Source organism: Aquila chrysaetos, chromosome Z (assembly GCF_900496995.4).
Source record: "Aquila chrysaetos chrysaetos chromosome Z, bAquChr1.4, whole genome shotgun sequence".
Taxonomy (NCBI): Eukaryota; Metazoa; Chordata; class Aves; order Accipitriformes; family Accipitridae; genus Aquila; species Aquila chrysaetos.
The window spans coordinates 60,954,876-60,978,799 of record NC_044030.1 but is presented as its reverse complement, the minus strand read 5'-3'; the positions used below and the strand labels follow the sequence as shown (position 1 = coordinate 60,978,799).

Below are 23,924 nucleotides of genomic sequence, written 5' to 3'. Positions count from 1 at the left end.
AACTTTAGAAACAGGGCAAGTTCACAGTAGACATTAGGAAAAGGTTCTTCACTGAGAGGGTGGTCGGTCACTGGGACAGGCTCCCCAGGGAAGTGGTCATGGCACCAAGCCTGTCAGACTTAAAGGAGTGTCTGGACAATGCTTTTAGTCATATGGTTTAGTTTTAGGTCGTCCTGCAAGGAGCAGGGAGTTGGACTTGATGATCCTTGTGGGTCCCTTCTAACTATGACTCTGTGAACACCCTGATCAACTTCAAGGGGCTAAGAGAAGAATGCTGTTCTTAGACACACATATCACCCCCAAATGCTCATATAACAAAACACACAGGAAAGATGTAATCTCTTCCACAGTTGTGTAAGAAGTCTCACTGATGTAAGTGGAGCTAACAAAAAGTGGTGAAAAGAAGGTTCAAGGTTAGGAGAGAAGTGAACAGGTATTGGTGGATGTTGTGAACCCATCTACCAAGAGAAACAGTGAGAAGCCTTATTGGACTTGAAAGAGTAGTCTGGAAGCACAGAATAACAGAGAGGGTTACCTGCAGAATAAGCTCCCTTTGAAAGCACTTAAGTTTACTCTTTGCATGCTGATTTCTACTATTGCTGACAACACAGGAGGAGTCATCAGCAGCTGTTTCACTTCATATCTCCTTTTGCTTACTCCATTTCGGAAGCAGGGTGGTAGACCCTTTCCTTTTGCAGGATCTCCATGTCCAACCTCACTAGTGCACGAGGGTTCCCATAGCAGATGTTTCCTGTTCTGGGGCAGGGTGTGTTATCTACAGCACACTCCTTGCCCAAAGGGACAGGACCAGCATCAGGAAACCCTGCTTTTCTATGGAAGACTGAAAACTCTTCAGAAGTTAAAGGAAACCCTACACACACTATAATAAGCTTTCAGAGAAGGAAGTTGCAGCCCTTTCATCTTCAGGGGAGGAAGGAAGCTCCCTGGAAAAGTGCTTGGTAGTCATTAAATCTCTGAAAATTTGCTAAAAGAAGGAGACAAACTACCCCCATTTCCAAAGGCAGTATTTTAAGAGCTAGCTTTGCAGAAGCACGCACATACTAAGCTATAGCAGGCTTCATAATATACAACACAGAATGAGAATCAACATCAGGAAGTGTGTTTTAAGTTAAGGTCTGGAAATTTCAACACACTAAGTAACATCATAGATCAGCTTGTTTCAGTTATGCTGCTTTGCAAGGTTTAACAAAGTTGCAATGGAACTTAATTATAATGCAGCTTTTATTCCCTCCACCTCCCCATGTACAGTCTAGGGCACTGTTACTGGTTTGTATCAGTGACCCACTGTGCCACTGAACACACTGAAGCCAGCCCTTCTGTTCTTCAATTTGCTCCTCTGAAAAAGGCTAGGATTTTGAACAAAATAACGAGATGTCAAGTGTGGATTTAAGTGAACACACTTCATTTCATATCATTTAAGGTCAAGCATTTTTTTGTTGCTGTTGTTTTAAATGTATCACTTCATTCCACAAAAAACTGAAATAAAGAAAAAACACATTTACAGCTGGATAGGCTCAGGCAGCAAAAAAGCTTTTAATTTTGTTTTTGAGTGGAAGCTGTTCAAGGCAGACTCAAAAGGACCATAACTGTGCATCAATCCCTCTAAAAAGGAAAAGCTTTTTTCAGATCCACCAGCAGGATGTGCCCTCCAGCAAGGTTCTACCATGCTGTGGGTCTCATGCCAGTGGTCAGATAGATTGAAAGCTGCCCATGGAGGCAAATGATTCCTCCACATATGCACCACCATATGCGAGAGAGTTGTCTATCTGGAACAGTGACTTTTTCTCCACAGCAGCCTGATGGGGTGTTTGAGGAAAACTGCCAACACAGGAAGGAGGCACAGAGAAGACACCTTGTTCCCACAGCTGTCTCCATTGTACTGCCTATGGAGCAGAGGCACACGCAGAGCTCAGTTCGTCGTTCTAGAGGAGCACTAGCTACCAAAGCATTAAACCCATACAAAAGATTGTAAGAAATCTTTGCCTCTGGTATCACTTCCTATGGTTCAATAGAGATGTTCAACAATACAGACTGAAAAATTGCAAGAGCTCTTGTAAAAATGATGCAGTGTGATAGTCAGTGAAAACTTGCTTGTTTTTCTTGTTATTTATTAAGAGGTGGCAAGCTAGGTGAATTAAAACACAGAAAATATTTTGTTAGCGTTCTATCAAATTATCCAGTAGAAAACAGAACAAGAACCACACTTACATGCAGCTTCATCCACTGATAATTCACTGGCCAGAATCCCACCGATTTTACTAAAAGATGGCATCTGTATACCGTACTTCTCTAGCTCCTTTCGCATGTTGCTGATTTCTTCCTCTGTTGACATAAAAAAAGAAGTATTATCAGAACAAAAGCATAAGAATTTCATTATGAATCACCATACCTACAAATATGGGTGCAGTATTTTTGAAAGCACTTGTAGCCACAGCCTCCTAGCAGTTTTTCCTCCCCATTTTGAAGGAATCCGAGATACGACAAGTATTCCATGCAAATTCACTCCCTTCTGTCCTTCAGAGACTGACATTCATTAAAAATAGCATCCACCCACCTATTTAATTAGGATGTGTTCAGAACAACCTTGCAGGAGGAGAAAGACCATAATAGAAAATATGTACAATGTTAGCAGATTTACTGGGTGAAGAAACCATCTAACATATGATTAGATAAGCACTTTATTACCTGTGAAGTCTACTTTTCCCAGTAGGTCCTGGATCTGTGGTGCTAATCCTAGTTTGAACAGATACAAACTGCAAAGAAGAAAATTAGAATTTGAAGTCTTACATGCGGTTGAGGTGTTTGCTTTCTGTACAAGAAAAAAGCACTTTTATGAAGCTTGTTCATTAACCCTTGACTTTCATGGGCTGATATGGAATAAATTAACCCTACAGTTTTCTTTATGCTATGTTTTTAAGTCTTACAGAAAGAGAAGTCTTTTTTGACTTGATGTTTCAAAGAAGCATCTCTAAGAGAGAGGCACTGTCAGTGTAACTCAGATCAGAGGGGATGTGTAAACAAGTAGAAAACCTTAGTGGAAGACAATTAAAGAAATTCAAAAGCTAGTATTGGGGGGGGGGGGGGGTGGGAATCAAGATGTGAATGCACTTTAGTACAGCTTATAGCTTTGGATCTATGTACTGGTTTGACTTGTGTTATTACATCCCTGTAATTAATAGCTGAAGACACACAAATCACTGACACCCTTCTTACTAAGTGTAGAGGAACAAGGACCTGTAAGTCCTTATCCAAGCCCGTCTCACATGCATGTCACTAGCTATTTAGCTTTTGGAAAATGAAGAAAGTTAAATCTGAAGTGGTCTCCAGGAACTAATATTTTTGTTTCAATATAGCATGAAAAATATCTATACTCATTACTCCTAGAGCTCTGGGGTGCTGTCTGAAAAAACAGCTAAGTATATCCACATTTTCTCAATATCTTTCAAAGAAAAGGCATGTATTTACCTACAAAAGACTCCTGTTTCTATAATTTATCAGTGAAATTAAATAAACAATAAACAAGTAAGTTTTGCAAGCAGGGATCAAAATGTAGATTTTAAAAACAAGACTTAAATAACACATTCCTCAAAAAGAATTATTTTGCACCTCTTATTTAAATGACTTCACCCCAACCTCGTACATTGCAAATGTGCATTATGGCTTGAGGTTTTTGTTTCTAGAGGGGCACATTTCCCTTTTGTGTTTTGTTGTTGTGGGGTTTTTTCGCTATTAGCAAATTACAGGATGAGATTTCAAAGCAAATATTTGTAGCTGTCACAATTATTTCAGAGCACACAGAATCAGCATTGCATCTTCCATGCTACCACAGCTACTCCTGTGCCCTGTCACGACCTGGACGGATACAGCAGCACATCTCATGTACGTCGACACTCTTTTGACTGCTGCAGCCCCTCAAAATCATTGCTTTGAAAGGTGAGAATGGCAGCGGCAGTCTTAAATGCAAGGTATATAGAGCAGGAAAAGAACCATGTGACTATAGTAATAAACCAAGTTCCTCTGTTACCCTGATCTGCCTGCCAGTCTTCCCTTGTGGGCTTTTAAAGAGATTTTACTCTGAGTCAGGGACACAGTCCGGGCTGAAGGGCTGAGTGTCATACAGTTACGGTGATCAGCAGCATCATGGGACTATGCTGGGTTCTTTGGGGGTCACCACAATAAAAAGACAGAGGAATAAAAAGCAGTATGAACATTAGAGACCCATATTTTTGCTGTTCAGCACTTCCAGGACGATACTGAGCCATGTGCATTACTTCCTACACTGCTTTTTTTGGAGAAACCTACTAACCACCAGGTGGTGCTGAAAATGTGCTTCGAGTCTTGCAGTGAACACAAAGACACTTCTACTCTGTATTAAGGTATAATTTCACTTCAAACAGCTTGCTTAATGCTTTTATAGTGTAACTTGAACCTCAGGCAACCCACATAAAATCAAAAGCAGGGGGTCTTGGGGTTAAGAAAGCTGGATATGAGACATCAGGAGCAGGGGAGAAACAAAGGGGAAAGGGTAGTTCCCAGGTAAAGTTCCCCTTGCATCGCCCACACAGAACTGAGGTTCATACCAGGCAGAGGTTCCTGGGTCTTGTTTTATGCTTAGCTCATGTATAACATGCTGTGAAAAACAGGTCTGAAAAATAGCGCACTTTTTAAAAGACATGCTTGTTATTCTATTGCTTCCTAGGAAAACAATGTTTTGAAGCTGTCTAGCTTCAGAGCAATAGTTTGTTGAGGATGTAGCAGTGATCTGCTTGCAAAGATAATTTAGAAAGTAAATTTTGCAGGGAAAAACCTAATCAGCCCTGCTATTTATGAACAAGAATCACTCTTAGCATCTTAATTTAAATGAAGCAGTTCTTAACCTCATTTAGTCCAGGAACAAATCCAAATTGGCTTTCACAGGAAAAATAGTGCAAGAAATGAGGCCTATGCCTTTGTATTTTTCAACTCAGGCCTTAAGTATTGATGTTTCAGACAGGAGAAAAGCAAGAGCGTAATTACATTCAACAGGAGTCTAGAACTTGTTTGCTAAGTCACTCCTTCCTGGCCAGAGCAGTACTGTATTTGACAGTGCAAGTTGTTCCAAATACTGTAAGTACAATGGTCTTCATTTCAGACTTGAACCAGGACATAGCCTAAAAATATATTTAAACCATCTTGCTTAGAGTCATTGTCTATCTTCAGGCCCTCTAGCAGCTCAAAGGTCAGCAAGAGCCCAAGTAACCAAAGACTTTCCCTGTGAGATGTTAACATTTCGGATGTCAAATAGACCCTCTGGATAGATGAAGCTTTTTGCTCCCATTACCTACAGTTAAGGCTATTTCATGCTACTTAAAGGGGCAATTTAAAATAATCTTATCAATTTTAAGCACTTAAATTATGCACACTGACTGCATATAAATGAATTCATGTAGGAGAGATCTCAACTAAATATGGCTTCAGTATTTCTAAGAATAAGAAAATATCCTATCTGTGTTAAATTTACATAGTTTTGTTGGAAAGCTCAAGAATCATGTTGTTTCAGAGTAATGACTTGGTAACAGCTAAGAAAGAATGGGAAGTAGGTCAACTCCTCACCTCTCTGAGGAAATGCTCAATTTTCCCAAGCTATAAGCCTTTGAAATTTGAGCATGTGCTCCAAGATGCATTAGAATTTAGCATTTAAACCCAATGGTGATTCTTCATTCAGTGGTCATGTGCATATGCTACAGCTGCAAAGGTGAAAAGCCTGCTTGCAATTGCTCTTTCTAGATGCAGTGGTGCTGGACCCTGAAAACAACAGGGACATGGACTTTTCCAGGGCCTGCGAACTCTGTACTGGTCCCCTGGAGAGGATGCTCTGACAAACCCAGAGAGTAGAGTGGGTGGGGTACACAGTGTGGAGCTAGGGGTACAGACACCAGCAGGACAGTAGTTACAACAACAGCAGAAGGGGAACAGAACTGGACTACTGCAGCTCAGTGTTCCTCTGATGCCAATCCAACTGAGAACACTGCTGGCCAGGCAAGTGCCTTGTCCCTAATTCTGTTGTTTCCCAGACTGCTTTCAAGGTAGGCTGTGTGCCATTCAATACTGACACTGGAATTTGGTTTGAAAGACTCCAATGAAGGACTTTTGACATGCATTTCAGGAAAAGGCATGGAAATAAAAGTAGTTCAACAATTGTTTCTTTGATTGTTACATCCTGCATGTGATGCAGGCACAGGGCCCTACACTTTCATGGGAAAGCATCATAAGCAAAAGCATTGCAGGCCTATTCCCCTTCAGTGTGGCATGACACACTTGATATCAAGTCCATTTATAAAATAATGACTTGTAAGTACAGAGTTATAGCTTTGTTGATAAGCAGCAAGGAAAAGTAATTTAAACAGGACAAAATTGGAAGTGAAAGCTGAGACAATACAGACTAATTCTAATACTGGCAGAAATCCTGGGGCACATCAAGATGGAGAAAGGAAAACTTCTAGCAAAAGTCAACCCATTGCAAAATTCTGTTCAAGATGAAAAGAGTTATTGCCATTGTCATGATAAGGCAAATCTTAAGAAGGTATTGAAGTGATGGGCTTATTGTTCATGTAGCATTCAAATCCACAGTTGATGAAGTCCTCCTCCATACATGAGGAAGCAAGTATCAGAAAACCTCACTGTGCTCTTCCACCTCCTGTAAAACATCTGAGCCAGCCCATAATGTGGCTGAAGGGGCACGCAGCCCACTGTGTGAGCCTGAACTGGTTAGCATTAGAGCCCCATGCATCCACTTCAGGAAATCACTCACAAGCTTACACTGACAGAACAGACCATGCTACCAAGTTTTAGGTGAGGGCTACCCTCAGTCCTGATGATACTGTTCAGTTAATATTACACCAGGCATAATAATTTCAAGTGGCAACACTTGTCAAAGGTGACAAACCCTCCCCCAGGGCTGTCAACTCTGAAAACCTAGCATTTGAAGGAAATATGATGAACTTTCACGGTATGCCCTATTTATTGGCAGTGAGTGCACAGAGAGTGCAAGAGTGGGCACATCATTTCAAGGATTAGACCTTAAAAAATTTCAGTTACAGCATGTATTGAATAGTTTCTGACCTATAGCCCTGGAGCATTTGATGTGCCTTGGAACACCATTAGGAACGTGGAAGAGAGTTTGGGGCGTAAGTTAATTATGTTGTCTGCAAGCCTAGCTGCAAGAAAGTAATGAAAGGAAAAGGTCTCCATGTGCAGGAAATGAGCTAAGAGAGCCACAAGAGGCAGGAGCTGTCTGCCAACACCACTGCCCCTTACACCAGGGACAGCACAAGGCAGATGTTTAGCACTAAAAGTAACGAACATCAAGAAAATCCTTAAGGCACGACATAAATTTTAAGCTCCACCTTCAATGGTGTGGTCAAAGCCTTCCTGACTTTATATTCAAAAATCAAGTTGCTCAGAACTTTAAAATCTTGGAAAATATTGATTTTTACATGAATGGCCTCAGAACATATCAATTATTTGCTCTTTTTTTGGGACGGAAAGATGTCAGCTCATCACCATTTTCAGTCTTTTCAGCACATCTGCCCCATGGTTATACTACTATTTTGCTAAGTTTTTGTTCGTTTATTTTGTTTCTGTTGCAGTATGTGTTTTGAAACCATATCTGCACTTTGTAAGGGGGTGTACTCATTGAAGGAGGGGTGTTTGTGCTAAATTCAGTAGTCCTTCATTTCTATTTTGAAAATAATTTGGCCAATAATCCTGACAAAGTTGGGCAAAGTTCATTAAATTAATGAACTTGTAAATTCTGACAGATTTTAATATACTGGTTACTGTAAAGCCATTTAAAGGCTTACACTCCTAGTTTTAGCAATTTAACTTTTACTACCATCACCAGTTACCTTAGAGCGTGAATGCAATATATCATCCTAGGAATGTTTTTCCTATCGTAGACATCTGTAGTCTCTGGATAAAAGATCTAAAAAACAAAGAGTGCACAGTTAAAGGAGAAGAAGCTGAACAGAAAAGTAGCTAAAATGAGGTCTCTTCAAAACCATACCTTAAACTTACAGAATTTCAGCTGTTACTTCTATACAGTTATGAATCAAGTCTCTTCTGATGTTATTTTAGCTTTATCAGTAGTTTTCATAAGGAAGAATTTAATAAAGCATAAAAGCTACTTTATAAGAGGGGAATAGAGGAAGATAAGCAGACAGCATTTCAGCAATATTTTTAGAAAAGGTCCTTTGGCACAAGCTCAGCCAGTAGGGCTTGTCCTCCTACAGACACCCAAAACCTGGGATGCAGTCACAATTTGCAAAGTCTCATTGTGAACCAAACCTATCAAGTATGGTTTAAAAATGCAAAATTCTAATTGCCAGCACCCCTAACTTTGTGAATACATCATTTACAGAGAAAGATATTCGGAGAGGAATATCGAGCAATTTAGCCAAAAAGTCACATCATAAATTCCAATTTGGTTCTACCACTAATTTGTTCCTGGCCTTGGTCCCAGTCGCTAAACACTGTTTCTCCACAAAAATAAAATAAAAGACTTAGCTAACCGTGAGAGTTGGCAGTGTGCTTCCAGCCCAGGCTGGGTACTTGGGGCTGCGCCGTCCCATGGTTAATAAGACAAGACTGAGTAAGTCAGGAACAAAGTGCTCTCTTCATCATTTTCTCACAACCGCTTTGGGAGGGAGACTTGGGAAAGCTTTTGGCCATGACCATCCTCCGCAACAGAAGCGAAATGTTTCAGAGGAGGGATGGCAGGGTGGAAATCAGCCAGCTGAATGGAGGGCTCAAGTTAGACAAAAAACCCAAAAAACCCCAACCTGGGAAAGGCAGGACCTTCCCCAACTCTATGGCATTTCTGACGGCAGCTATGGGTGCCCTTTTCTGCTTGTGGGCACCTGCAGCAAGTTTGCCTGCAGCAACTGGCCACTAGTCCCTGCAGCCCTTCAGGCAGCCATCTGATCATCCCTGCTGTGCCCGACCACAGTGCGTTGGGCAGCACCAGGGCTGCCCCCACCGAGGCACCCAAGGGCAGCTGCTGGGCAGCCTGGGCGAGGGAGTACTTGCCCCAGGCTGTGTGTGGGTGCCGAAATGTCCAAATAAGCAGAGTAGGTGTTTCCACACAGTCCTTTCTGAAAGGATTTTCATCCGAAAAAGACTCACTGGTGCCCAGAAACAGCAGCAGAGGGGGGAGATGACAAGCGAAGACCCACAAGGAGGAAGATAAATATGAGAGGTGACCCAAGAAAGCAGCTGGTAGAAGAGGAGCAGCAGCATAGCCACGCAGATGCACTGGAGTGTGCAAAGACAGTCTGGAAACAGGGTAGAGGCAGAGAAACTGGGACGTACATTAAGAGGAAGAGGCAGCAAGAGACACCGTGAGAGGCAGTAACCTAAAGGAAGCAAATATTTAAGTTTTCTAGTTTAAATCATATTCCTTTCAGGCCCCCACAGAGACTGTACTAGCAATAAGATATAGCTAAAACACTGCTTGCATCTCCATTTGTCTTTTGATGGGAGAAGCACCCTAAGCATTTCCACCCACAGCACTCATCCACAGTAGCCTCAGCCCACACACACCAGCAGCACTAGCACATAACTGACATTCCCACTGCTTTCAGCATTACCTCCTCTTCAGATATGTTTCCTGAATTACCCCTTCCCCGTAGACTTACTGCAAGCAACCTTTTATGCTCAAGCAGATGAAAGGGGATCTCAGTAAGTCAGTGCCTTGAGCCAGTTTCTTTGCTAAAATTTAAAGGCTTACCTTAGGCAGACCAATGGACTCCATTGCTCTTAGCCACTGCACAGTGTTGTCAGTGTGCCGAAAATGAAGGCCAGATCTCTATTGGAAACATCGAAGGAAAAGATGATAAAAACCACATAAAGTAAATTCTCTAATTACCGATCCTTCTGTTGCTTCCCAATTTTATATCCTGAAGTCAGGTTCAGGGAATTTTCCCTTGTTTGAACCTGGAGACCAAAGCATCACAGCCGCAATGCTGCTAATGAAACATCCTAGCACATCAACAGCCCCACACTGTCCAGCTCATTATTTTATGTAACATAAGCCAGATTTGTAGCCATGTGGGTGGACTGTGACTGAAGTGGTCATTTGTACAGCCCTGCAGTAGTCTTTGAGAGTAAAGGCTGGCTGTCTAATACCACGAACCACTACCTCCAAAATACAGAAGTGGTAACACTGCTCAGCACTACTGTGGAGGAGAACAGATAAGAAGCTGTTAGTCACTCTTCAGATCTACCTGAATACCTGACCCTTCCCACAGCCTATGCAAGCAGCAGTTAAAAGAGCAAAGTGGGAAAGTTTTTTGGGGGTATTTTGTTTGGTTTTTTTTTTAATTAATTTTTAAAGAGTCAGGGTAAAGGGGGAAAAGAAGCCTGAACTCAAGTTTTGGAGATTTTCAAGAGAAGCATTTAAATGTAACCAGGATTCTTAACCATGGTTCTATTATTAACCATATGGGACCTAGAACAGCTTAATTTCTCAACTCTCAAACAACAGCCAGTGATTACACCTTAAAAATGTCCATTTTAATTTTTTTTCTGCCACCTCTACATGTTAGGATAATGCATTCCATAGCTGGACTACTGCATATGCATGTATATATTTCTATATTATTGAGCATCTTGGAGATAACAAACAGCTCACCTAGGTAGCAAGGTAAGCTTAATTACTGGTAGCTTGTTTTTTGCCTCTCAGTGTCAAATTTGGTAAAACAAACACACAGGTCTAATGAAGTGAATGTCCTTCTATATGAAATGAGGAAAATTTGGAATAGTTATCAAGTTTAGTTACTGAATTGATTTTGGCTCCTATTCCTAATGAGAAATAATTGTATAAATGGTAAAACTCATGTTCTGCCTGGTGCCAGAAGTGTAATTTGTTCAGCTTTAAAAACATTGACACTAACATAGTTTTTCTAAGGGTAAAACATTCCTAACTTATCATGGTGGCTTGTTAGTGCTGTTTGTCTTCCATCTAGTCCTGACAGTCTTACAAAAGAGATGCAGAAAGTTAACCAACCATGCTTGGGTATCTTTGAGAGCTGGAAGACAGATATTACATTTTTTTTGTCTTGTTGGTGAGAGAACTGAAAAAGTTATTACCTTATAACGAGCCTGCTCCACATCATAGATCTTTTTGTCTGACACCACGTTAGGGGCAAAGAATTTTGCAAGCTTGGCAAGGTAAACACCATTTCTTAAGCCTTCCTCCAGCTCTGTAGTTGGGGGTAGTTCTTCTTCCAAGCAGACCTCCATCCACCTACAGAGACATCATTTGAGAAACATTGTTATTTGTGATTTTAACAGAAGCAACACCTTTCACCCACAACCATCGTACTTTCAATGTCACTACCACAACAAAATTGTAAGAGAAAAAGGTGCAGGCTAAGGAGAAAATTCTCATATTCATTCACATGGCAGATCAAAATGACTACAGAATAATATCTGCATTCATGGTCCTGACCCATCAATAACCAAACAACATGATTTGAAGTATACATCCCCTAAGGAGTCCAACTCAGATCTTTTGAACAGCACTAGGCTTTTAAATAGACAGTAATTTAAGCTGAAACCAGAAGAAAACATCAAGTACTGTGTATTATTGATGTTTGCATTTAAAAACTCTGTGATAGCTATGCCAGGGCTAAACCTCAAAAGCATTAAAGCCAGCAACGTGCTGGGCGAGGCTGGCTCCTGCAGCCAATGTGCTCTGCAACCCAAGCTTGCAGCAATGCTCACCTCAGTACAGAGCATTTCTGTAGCTCATCCTCCTCGCGCAACACGCGGCAGCTTGCCATGTTTACCCGTAAAACACATGGTGCCAGTGCTGGAGGAAGGAGTGAAGCTTTTTGTTGAAACAGCCCAAGGTACTTTATGTATTTGAGGTCTGCCTGGCAGTGAGTTGGCTGAAACATTCCCATAGCCCATCAGGTGGGATGGCTTCTCATCAAATAGTGACTAAATCCTTCAAGGTGGTAAACTAGTTATGTTTTTGAGGCTTAGATGTGATAGATGTGGTACTAGATAGAAAACAGTAATTATTAAACATATAACCAGTTCAGAAGGCCGGTAACAGACATAAAAGTGGATTATCCAGTATGTTTGTATTGAGTAGCCAAGAGAAACTGCTACCGAGCGCTCCTGAAGGTTAGCATCCTAATCACTGGACCAGAAGTTCCTTATATTGGTGGTCTAAGTGTTTCAGCCCCATGATATTATTCTTACTTCTAGCAGCTAAAGCACTTAACAAGAGCTATAAATCTGGTTAGTTCTTTCCCAATATCTTTTTTGGGGTTTTTTTGCTTAGGCAATCTCTGCTGTTGTTAGAAGGGCATTAATACCATTACAAATGGACAAGAACAAAGCTGAAGGCATCAGTTCACCTTACTTACTGTCACTAAGGCAGCATTGCTGTATTCTGCATGAGACAGCATTACAAATCTAACATCACCTCCACAGGGGTGACTTCAGAAACAAGAAAACTGGGATCCAAGTTGAAAATGAGCCAGTTTTTCCCCCACCACACAGGAGAAAAAAACCTCACTACATTTTCTTTCACCTTAAAACTCAAGACAAATGACCTACTCCATTACACTTCTGGATTTGTTACAGGACATATGAAAGTTGTTTCACTGAAGCACAGACTACCCAAATAGCTCTTCAGGAAACCACCAGCCATAAATCTGGGACAATATCACACAAAACTGCAGGGAGCGAATGTCATTAGGAAAACTGTACTTTGCAGTGTAAAAGCTGCTTCGGTGAGGAGAAGCATATCCCTGACAAGTTTCCTGCTCCATCTTGCGTTGCATGTTCATGTGTTATGGGTCTGTGCCAAGGGTCCCAAAAGTCATCCTTATTAATGATATTTTATAGACTAAATAGATATACATACTAAGGCAAAATGTCGCATTTGTCTTCTCCAAAAGAGATGATAAAGAAGAATAAACAAAGAACATGTACTCCTAGCAAATGTGGGTTTTACCTGAGCCGGTTAGCTCTTTCTACAGGGTTTATTTTCTAGAAGATGTATTTTAGGAAAAGAGCTGTACGGATAGCAGGAGGAGCTTGCTGAGCCACAGGAGGTATTTACCATGAGCTGAAGCTGACCCTGTTGTCCAATGGACCATCTCCAGTGATATGAACTGTATGCCCCCAGAGTAGTGTTTGGTACCTTGCACTGGATCCTTTACACTTCTAATTCTCAGTTTTCTTATGAAAACGTTTTTCTGACATCTTCTGTCGAGGGCACAAAAAAAACATTACATTGCAACTCTTTCTGAAGATACACACATGTGCCCCCCAAAATTGCTTTTCTCCCTTCTGGTACAAAAATTTGCTACTTAGAGGCAACTATCCCCTGGCCCAAAACCAGCTGTTGCAGAGCTCCCCCATAAAGCCAGCCAAGCACTGCTATTTGCTCTTCCATGGCAAGCAGCTCTTCCTCGGTCTTTCCTTCACCATACAACTGAGGTTCACCAGCAGAAAGAGCTCCGTGTGTCAGCACTGGCCCAGAGATTAAATTTAACAGCCTTATAGTTGAATGTCCATTAGCAAGGCATCACTTAGTGCCAAGAGGGAAGGGCTAATAGCAACCTGGGCATGACACTAGGAGAGAACACCCGCCTTCAGAGCAGGTCTAGGTTATAATTTATAACCCTCCAAATTCCTGTTCTTGTGACACAAAGAGCTTGCTATTCACAACCTCCTGCTGGTTTTGGAAGACAGAGAAAGGATGCACTTGGGTGGATTGGGTCTGTAAAAGGATCTGTATAAAATTGAGTCATTCCCCAAGCTCTAAATGAGATCCAAGTTGAAAGCTACTCCTCAGCTTTTCAAACCTCCTGTTATTCAACAACAGCAAAACTGGTTTGGATTTGTTTCCAGTGTGGTGATGAGCCTTTAAGATTAATCTGGAACAATCCTGTTCTGGATAGGGAGGCTACCCTGTCTAATGGGTAAATGCAATACACTGAGGAACAAACAGGAAACTATGAGGAAGCAAAGAAACCAGAAAAAAAAAAAAGGGGAGGGGGGTGTCATGAAGAATACAGTTGCCAATCCAACAAGCCCAGATAAACAAACACATCTCTTTTTAGAAGGAGAATGTTAGTAACTCAGTGGAAAAAAAAGGAAAAAAAGTAGAGAGAAGTAAATGGAACAAACCTGAAACATGCAAAGAGTTTCTTTCCATTTATAGCTAAAAATCTATAAGTGATATCCATTCTAGAAAAACTAACAGGTCTGTGATAGGGCAACTGTAACTTACAGCTTTGGGGAATCAGTTTCCAAGACTGAGAACACAGCTACAGCTGTGTTACATAGAAGACAGGTTTTACCAAAGTCTGGAAGTTGCAAAACTTAGCTTCAAGATCTGCTGTGAAAGGATTTATTCCATTTTGCACGTGTTTAATCAGAGGAAGGAAAAGCCTCAGGATTTGCATGAAATCCTGCAAATATACAAACAACCTAGTAAGTTTTAGTTATGCAAACAGCTGCCCAGCTCTTACTAGGAGAGAGTATTTGAGACATCTGTAGCGCTTTTCTCCCCAATACTTGCAATTACACTGATTCAGTTAAAATGTAGTTGTGGTTTTAAACAGAAAGAAGCATTACTTTAAGGCTGTGAGGTTCTGCTTTTTAAGACACAGTTTGGTGAGTTTATGAAAGTTACTATATGTCATGGTGCTGACAGCAGGAGTAGACTGGACTGAAAAACAGAAATCCTTCTACTTCTGTTTCTTTAATTGAAACCGAGAATATCCACCTGACAGTAAAGATTTATAGATACCTTTGGAGCAATTTATTTTTTCTTCTGGGCTAGAAAAGCAGCATTGCCTTTGGCTCACTCCCTGTTTTCCTGAGCACACAGTACTGCAACATCAGCACCAGATTTAAGCCTGTTGCAGGAACTGTTACCCACAAAAACTAATTAATACTGTGGCTATACAAGAGGAAGGGCCTATAACTCAATGTTAGATGGTATGTTTTTCTTCAGTGTGAAGCTTGTGGAAAAGGACTGTTACAGCTATCAAATGCATGCATTTCTGCCATTTCTTTTTCTACAATGCAATCCTATAATTTATGTTGTTTTTTTAACAACCTTAACTTACAGAGATGTATGCTATGAAAAACTGCCAGTGTGAACGTGATTGTTGACTTGGTCACTCATTACAGCTAAACCCAAACCCCACACCATGGGGGAAGGACAAAACATAATCTCAGGACATGGACTGAAGCATGCAATATCCCTGAAGTCCTGGCTACCACCATCAAAAATTAGCTATCATTAGAACAGCGCTGCAGAGCTACCCGTTCCAGTTTTAGTCTTATTTGGGTTCAAACACGCATAAACAGATGTTTTCCTGAAGAAAGATACTTGGGGTCATACACCAGTATGCATAAATACAGCCTGCTTTTATTTTCATAATACTGCAGTACTTGCCAGCACAGAAATAAAGAATTTGCCTTAGACGAAAATCCATACTCAGACCTGATCAATGGAAATATATCCCCAATACTTTAATTCCAATGCATAGTACTGGAAAGCCTGCCACGAGCAAGTATTGAGGTATAATTTCCTTTTGCTTTGCTCAGTTCTGTCTTGACTCTTGGCAGTCCAAGCCAGAGCAGTTCGGCAGTGAATTTCTGGCAAGATAACAATGATGACTTCTGTGCCAGACCCATGAGCAGTAAACAGCACACTGCTCACCAACAGATTCCAGTTTCCACATTTGACCACACAAACCAGCAGCAGTATAATGAGCTCGGGCTTGCACTTGAAAAGCAAAAAAAACCTGACTCTCATTCAAGGCAAAGGTCAAGGGAACTGGAAGCACCAGTGCTGCACTATGAACTTAACCAGTTATGAAGTTGTCACTGACAGTCTGTGTGGTCAGCAAAGCACACACAGCTGGCTAAGGGACTGGAAATGCTGGAGCCAGTGTTCAGCAGAGAAGAGAGAATACATTGTATAACCCACCCAAAGCCCATCACCTTTGGCACACACTGGATATTGCAGCAAAATTTATACTTGCACTGCCCTGCCCTTTCAGATTTATGCTGCAAACTGTGGATCCAAGGGCACCAGGTTTTTACCTCCTGGGAAGCAGACCTTTGGAGAAGCAAAGACAGGACTCCAGAGCCAAAGCTCAGAACACTGAATGCCACTACGAGAAGGGTATAGTGAAGACAAGGTAAAGATAAATTTCCACCCATTTACTACCGCCCTGGCTCGCAACCACAGTGTTTCAGTCTGGTTCAGCACACGCATACTGTGGGGAAGTGAAAGAGACTGTTGACCTAGAGATTACAATACAGCCATCTCATTCCAAACAAAGGGTGAAAAAAATCTTGTTGCTAGATAACATGAGTAACAACAGTCAGTCCCAAAGCAAAATGTTAGATTCTAACTTTGAATGTCTGTGAAGTTGTGTGATTTTGTTTTTAAGCCAAAACTTTTATTTGACAATACTTAGAAATATACAAATGTCTGAAGCATGAGAACTCACCATTTAGAGTTCCACATTACTATGTCTCTAGTTTCTGAATCTAAAGATTTGTTGAGAAATCTCAGCTCTTGACTCTTCATTTGCTTTTGTTTTCTAATGGAAAAAAGATATTTTTTCCCCCACCAACAGTCCCATAAATATTGCTTTAAAAAGGAGGGCGAGAACAGCAGAAGCAAGCTAGGAGTGTTGCTTGGCTGAGCCAGAGTGGTGGTGGCAACATTGATTTGTTTATAAGGAAAGACTGTGTGTTAACTTTGGAATTTGTTCTCATTAGACTGTAAGCTTTAGCATAGTACATCTCCTAAACCATAAAGCTTAGGAAAAGGTTGTTTCACAAAGAGCCACAGGCTATTTCCAGCACAAATGCATGCAAAGCTTCCAGCCATTCCATGAAAACAGAAGCAGACAAGTGGAATACCATCACTGCAAAAAGTATGAGTTGTATAAAAAAAACTGCACAAGCTTGGAGGCTCCACTTAGAGGCTGTGAAGAGCAGTGACAGAGCAGGCAGCTGAGAAAACTACTTTCTTCAGACCTTTTTTTCTCATGTTCTGGTACCTTCAGCCCCAAATCTTACTTACAGTTGGGAGCCTTGGCTCAAATCAGAGCTACAGACCTCTGCTGCCAACTTACTCCTGGAGCCAGAAGCCTTGGAAACATTGCCTCCTAAATTTGAGGCTCTAGATTCATACTCTAGGGACAGCCTCTACTGAATCTCAAGTTTTATCTATCCTAAAAACATACTTTGTCTGAAAACTCAACATTTTGTGATCATGGGTCACCAGAGCAGTGTGGGGAAGGAAGGCATGATGCAGGTCATTTCAGTCACCACTTCTCTTATGTTGCTTACAAGAAGTAACATGAAGATAGCACTGTGGAGGACACCGTGAATCACTTGGCTTCACAAGATCTCAGAACTTCAGCATGTAAAATGAACATCAAATCCTTTAGCAAGAGATTTTGCATTAACTTGGTAGCGCTCTCATTTTTTACCCTTCCATAAGTCAGTTCTAATTTGAAGTTGCATATCTCTGGGTCTCCAGCTGGCATTAGATTTAGCAGCATCTCAACTTATGATTATGATTTCACCAGGGAAGATACTGACTTTCAGCAAAAGCTACACTGAAAACCAAGAACCCATACATGAATGTTTCACTGTGCATAAGTATTAAAAGAATACGGATCTCACTGCGCATTACTGCATTTTGTTGAGTGGTGCATACCTGCGTGAAGTTTGTTGCAACATTCACTTTCTTGATCAAAGCCCTTCTGATGCACTTCATATTTGATTTAGATGAGAAGAGAGCAGCAGTGATGACTTGCCCACCCTGTACAGCGCACTAAACCAGCAATAAATCATTTCAACAACATTTTTCCACACCAGATTTCTGCTGCCATGGCAACACTGACATATTTACAAAATAACCCTAAAGATGTTATAAAATTCTGGTTCACAAGATGGCAGCACAGATACTATTTCTTGTTTTAATCTGTTCTATTCCAGACATCCCTTATGTGGGTTAATCGGTGATTAGAGTCCACAAGGCAAGGTGCTGCTCAGGAAACCTGCTCTGGAGCCTTGGCAGGGCCCCACGGCCATCGCAGGCTGCTGGGCACCCAGCAGCAGCCAAGTCCTGTTTACTCAGCAGTTCTACAATGGGGGGGGAAAAAAAAAAAAAAAATAAGTAGAGACTCTCCAGCAACACCCCAACAGGTAACAACAGCACACGTGCCTGTGTTTCAGGACAGCCCCCAAACCTTTGCAATCAGGCTTTGTTTTGCTGTCTTCTCTGTTTGCAGAGACGTTAAGATTTAGCACTGGGTATCAACCACAAACTCGAGGACTGCTCTGCGAGATAACATGCTGACCGAGGGGCCAATGCTAACAAAGCCCAGGCTGGTGGTCACAGGGATGCCTCATCCCCCTGCTCTTGGCCTGGCTCCAAGCTGCCAGAGGCTGGGGACAAATTATGAAGAGGCAGGAGAGCAAGCAGTACCAGGAAGGGCGTTCGCCACCCTGGTGGAGGCTGAACAGCCACAGTGAGTGTTTCTCTCTAAGAAACCTCACCTAATTCTTCTCAGCAGAAGGAACAGTACCCAACAGGTTACCTGAGCGAATGAGGTAGAAATACTAAGTGTTCAAATGTCTCAGAGGAGTATCTGGGGAAGGTGTAGCCTGAAGTATCTTTTTTTGCAGGAGAAATTCATTTTTCACTTGGATGAAAAGGGGAAAAAGGATGGAACAGAGCAGTCCTCTCCTAAATACCTTGCAAACTCTGTGACACTAAGTTAACACAACTCAGATTGACATGCATCACCCAGCTGCAGAGTCTAGACCTGCTTTAACAGCCCTCTCTCCAATGGGCAGCAGAGACCACAGTGGCAGAAACACAAGTCTTTCCTGTGTTAGTCTGGCAGTGGTGGCTCAGTGGCCCCTGGAAAGCATAATTTCAGACAGATGACAGACTCAAACCACTAATGAAATTTTAGGTAGTGCAGACACGAGCTCCATAGCAAGTCCCACATGTAAACACAAAGGGTCTCCCTCCAGCCCTACAAATCAAATAATGCTTTTATCTGAAAAGGAGGGAAGCTGAATTTGGCACGTGCATTTATCTAAACTTAGTATTTTGCCAGTCTGTATAGACACTGATTTGACAAACAGAAGCAGACGTAGCAGTAAAAGCATTTTTAAACAGCACAGTATTTGCTGGTGTGAAAATGTTGCAAAACAAGTTACTCCCCAAAACACACTATGTTTGCTTTAGAAAAACACTGTGATCCCAGGCTCCAAGACCATAGTTTAGACTTGCACATTATACCGTCTTGCTACAGGTTATTGCAGTTTGCTTTGCTCTATTATGTCTCCTACAGATGCAGTATGGTAATACAATTTAAGACACGCTTTCAAAAAAACCAGAATATGGTATTTCAGATTTACCAATTTAAAGGGTTCTGGCCTGGCATAACCTAACAGTCCTCCAAGCAACCCACCTGAGCAGAAGAGTAGCAGAAGATATGTGCCCTTGGCAAGCCACAAAAATGTTACAGTAAAATAACCAATAATGGGTCCTTCAGGTAGCCTTCACACTTTCATCATGCAATAGCCCTACTCATCTTAAGTCACAGTTACAGTAAGTCTTTACCCAAAGTCAACACCCTTCCATGGCAGTAATTATCCAAATCCATAGAAAACAGAGCGGTAGATTTTATGAAGTGATCTATCTGACAGTGACTTTGATGAAGCTACTACTAAACCTGAATCAAACCTACCCATCAGGGAACCTGCATCTTTTGTTCACCCACTCCCAAACTCCAGTGCATCACCAGATATGTGGTTTCCAGCAGCTGTCAAGCTAGACACACATGGAAGGACAGCTAAAGAAACATCAGACCAGTCATTTTTACATAAAGATCTGGTATTTTATGTGTTTGCCCATTACCACTGCACAGTGCCTTCCATGAAAGTATTAGTCCTCAGCTGTCCGGAGTGATATGCTATTACCTTTCTTTGAAGGCAAGATGACAGGCATAAACATTACCACCACGTCTATAATCAACACACTTTTCTAGTGTAGAAAAGTGACTGAGGGAAGTACATCCAGTGTAGATTCAGCATAAAAGCTTCTATGTTGTGCAGGTGTTAAAGCCAAGTCCATGATTTAAGACCAGCAACAGAAAAACACAGCTCTACCTGCAGATGTGTGTATTTACTTGGAGACTGATGCAGCTGGGTCAGCAAAAACCCCCAAAGGAGGTGCAGACTAAAGAGTTTGTTGAGGCCACACAGGAGACCTATGGCAAAGCAAGAAACCAAACTCAAGCATGGCATGATGCAGGGTGCTCTTTTGACTCCTGGACCAGTTCAAGCCCACCGGATCAGATTTGGGTATTTATATTTTACTGTCTAACACCTGACAAAGGTTATTTTTGTGAAAGCAACTAACAGTAAGTATGCAGGTAAAGAAACCACAAAAAGGACCCAAGAAGTACATCTACTAGACAGGCGGCTGGGACTCTTAAAGAAAGGTGCAGGACAGCAGCCAAGTAACTAAAAGACACGGATGAGAGAACAAGATGTTAAAGAAGTGAAAAGACTGAAAGAGCCAGCTTGTGAAAGGCTGAACAGTTGTTAAAAGCATTTAGTGTTATGTAAACACTGCAAAACAGCAACAAGAGGGAGTTTGCAAAGTTTAAACTTTGTCCCATGTCAAAAAGAAACACAAGACAGAGAAACAAAGATAAAACCAAGGCATTTAGGTGAGAAACTCCATGCACAGCCTCTACAGTTACCTTTTTCTGTTTTCTTCTTCCCATGGCTATGCAAGCAATGCTCTCCATTTCAGTGGCTGGAAAGACAGTACTCCCCTACCTACTCAATAACAATCTATAAAATTTTGAGAAGCATATACATACAAATCAGGCCTGTAGTAGATGAAAAAAATGTAAGCAGCAGTATAAAAGCATTTAATAATCCACAAAGAGATGAAAACCCAAGAAAATCATGGTATCGCTTTATACTGGTGAAAATAAACAGCCTTTCTGTAACAGAAAACAGCAAAAAAAATTCAGAAGTGCTCTTCAGCCTGACCTTTATCATCAGAACATAAACAAAGAATTGTTGAACAAAGCTTGGGATCCTTCAGGATCATATCATTATCCCACTTTCAAAACTACATAGTGTTTTCTACAGAGAGCTGAAGCAGTTTGTTAACACCAATTTACACTAAGGACAATACCCAAAATTTCTATACAGTATGTAGATACCTGGCTACAATTTTGACAGTGCAAGCTGGAATTTTTATTGAGGACATATGACTAAAATCTGCATAAAATAGTCATGGGCATCTCAAACATCTGTCGAGACAGTAATTAAGACTCAGGAATAAAACCATTCCTTTAAGAAAATGGACCTGAGAAACTAAGCATTAGAACAAGCTGATTTCGCTGCAAAACTCTAAAATCTTCCCTTGGAACAGCTTATATTAATTAATGCACTTAAGTAGCAATAGGACAGAGTAAAAGAGAAGCTGTGTTCAAAGACTAGGCTAAGAAGAAAAAACTGATTGCAATGAGTATGGTAAAAATTTGACAGTGTAATTAATAGTATCTCATGCAACAAATAACCAGTGTCTGGTGACAGCACTTCAGTTTAAGGGTTTTGAGATCACCATTCCCAACATCTGAGCACACAAGGCAATCTTGTCACCAAGAACAAACAGTGAAATATCCCTATCAATCTGAGTAATCACCAAGTGATAAAAATCTGCTATCTGTGCCCCAGTATTCAGGTTACTGAAGACAGTAAGAGAGGTTCAGGAAATACTTACTCAGCTAAGAGCCTGCCAGTCACCAGACAAGATATTAGGCACTGGCAAAAGTAAGCTACCAGGACATCATTTGATTCAAAGGCAACAAACCGGTCAATGGTGTATCAAGTCTGGCTTATGGCACTTAGCACCAATCAAGAACCCCACATCACTTAAAGTACCAATGCATAAAAATATTTTCTTCCATCCTGCCAAAAAAAAAATTTTAAAAATTGTTTTTCCATAATTTGAATGGGCAAACCAGCTACCAGGACCTACATCGTTGGCTGACTCCCCCCCATCCAGCCCACACGCTCTAGCTAACTCACCCTGTAACACTACCTCCACCCATCCACAGATGACCCAGGCTCTGCTGCCCCGTAACACCATTCCCACTGCGGCTGCCACTCAGGGCAAGCTGTGAATGCCTCTGGATATTCAATGTCAGCACGTCAACCACCAGCAGAAAAGCAGAGAGGCAGGAGAATCCTTGTCAGTGGTATCCCAAGCCAACAGTGTTGCACACAGCGGCTACACAACCCCAGCCAGAATGCTATAGCCATTACTGATCACCCTGTTTAAACACGAAATGCCATATGCATGAAAAGTCTTATTAAACCCACTTTTGGATGTTTAAGACTACTTATGGGAAACCTCAGTGGTTTATGCAAAGTGGCAAATATAAAACAAAGTGCTCCTTTCTTTCCTTGTTCATGCATGAAGAGGAAATAAAAATAGAAGAAATTTTAAATCAGGAGGAAAAACTTGACAAGTTTTAGAGACTATTTCAAAGTAGTTATGGAGCTTACGTACTACAACAACCGTGTTTCCAGAGAGATTTCAGCTTGTGGTAACCTCTAGCAAACCTTCAGGTGCACAAACGCTAGAGAATAGTTTGCTCATTAATTTCTATAGAAGTAATTTCTCTGAGAAACAAAAACTACAGAGAAGCTCAATGGAAACAAAGCTGGTGCGAATTGCTTCAACAACAAAAATACTCCTGTACCACCTCCCCCAAGATCTCCAAGTGCTTTCGGGCATAGGAGTTAACGTAAAAGCCTCCACATTAGAAGACAGAAGTAGTGCCAATCATTTTTATTTTGAAATCACCAAAGTGAAACACAGGACAGGCATCCTGATCAGCCCCCTTTCATTAAGAAACTAATTTTTAGGCTGGTAAAGCTCACTTTACTATTACCACAAAAAGATTACTCCGTCTTAAAAAGGGATAAGCTGCTATCATGCAATTTCACATTAAAAAGATGACACATTATTATTATACTGAGACTCCTCCAAAGATACTTAGTACAACTATGTTTACTGAAGCAGAATTTAATAGGACAAGAGAGGACAAACTTTAAAACACTTTACAGGAGCACCCTCTTGATTTTCTTAATAAACAGCAGTTAACTCAGGGTCTGTGATCCACAGTCGGCCAACAATTTAACACAGCAAAAAAAATCCTCTACATCCACAAACTTGAACCAAAAAAAATGTTAAGTCAATTTACCTCACTGCCAAGCCTATTAATGACCTAGATACTTCGATCAAGTTAATCAGCAAACCATCACAGCTTGTTAACATTCAGCACTACACCAAGACCTAAGTGACTTAGGTTGCTATTTTGACCTGCAAATTCGCTCCTTCTTTTTCTCTTCCCATTTCTCTTCACCTTATCCCAAGTGAGTACAGTGCCTGCCCAGTGCTGGTCATGGAAGCTGGGAAGATGCTGCTGCAGTTACAGCTAGAAGCCACACAACCCTAAAACTGTATCCCCACTTCCCCCTATCATCTGTAGGGCACGTTTTTGCATAGTTGTAGGAGAGCTTGTGTATTTTGAGCTACTGGCAGTTGCAGCCTGCAGAGCCTGACTGTCATGGGCAGTACGAGTCCTCCTGTAAAAGAGGGCCATGGAGATGCTACTAGCTTTCATGGCAATCTCTCCTGCAGCATGCTGAAAGCTTAGCTGAGAATATTAAAAAAAAATAATACAAATAACGAATCAACCAGCCTGTGCTATGGCAGGCAAGGCAGCAATGCAGAGCATGGAGACAGTAGT

The 23,924-nt window shown here is 41.3% G+C and overlaps 1 protein-coding gene across 5 annotated transcripts in view; it reads right to left on the bottom strand.

Annotated features, from left to right (window-relative positions):
* The window catches only part of IQGAP2 (IQ motif containing GTPase activating protein 2), a 130,047-nt gene that overhangs the window by 52,610 nt on the left and 53,513 nt on the right, over nucleotides 1–23,924 (bottom strand). For all 5 annotated transcript variants that reach the window (XM_030004394.1, XM_030004398.1, XM_030004395.1 and 2 more), the window contains exons 3-7: nucleotides 11,149–11,305; nucleotides 9,788–9,865; nucleotides 7,908–7,984; nucleotides 2,707–2,774; nucleotides 2,230–2,343 (exon numbers count right to left, since the gene is read on the bottom strand). In XM_030004394.1, the coding sequence (XP_029860254.1) occupies nucleotides 2,230–2,343; nucleotides 2,707–2,774; nucleotides 7,908–7,984; nucleotides 9,788–9,865; nucleotides 11,149–11,305 (494 nt within the window). The remainder of the gene's footprint in view (nucleotides 1–2,229; nucleotides 2,344–2,706; nucleotides 2,775–7,907; nucleotides 7,985–9,787; nucleotides 9,866–11,148; nucleotides 11,306–23,924) is intronic.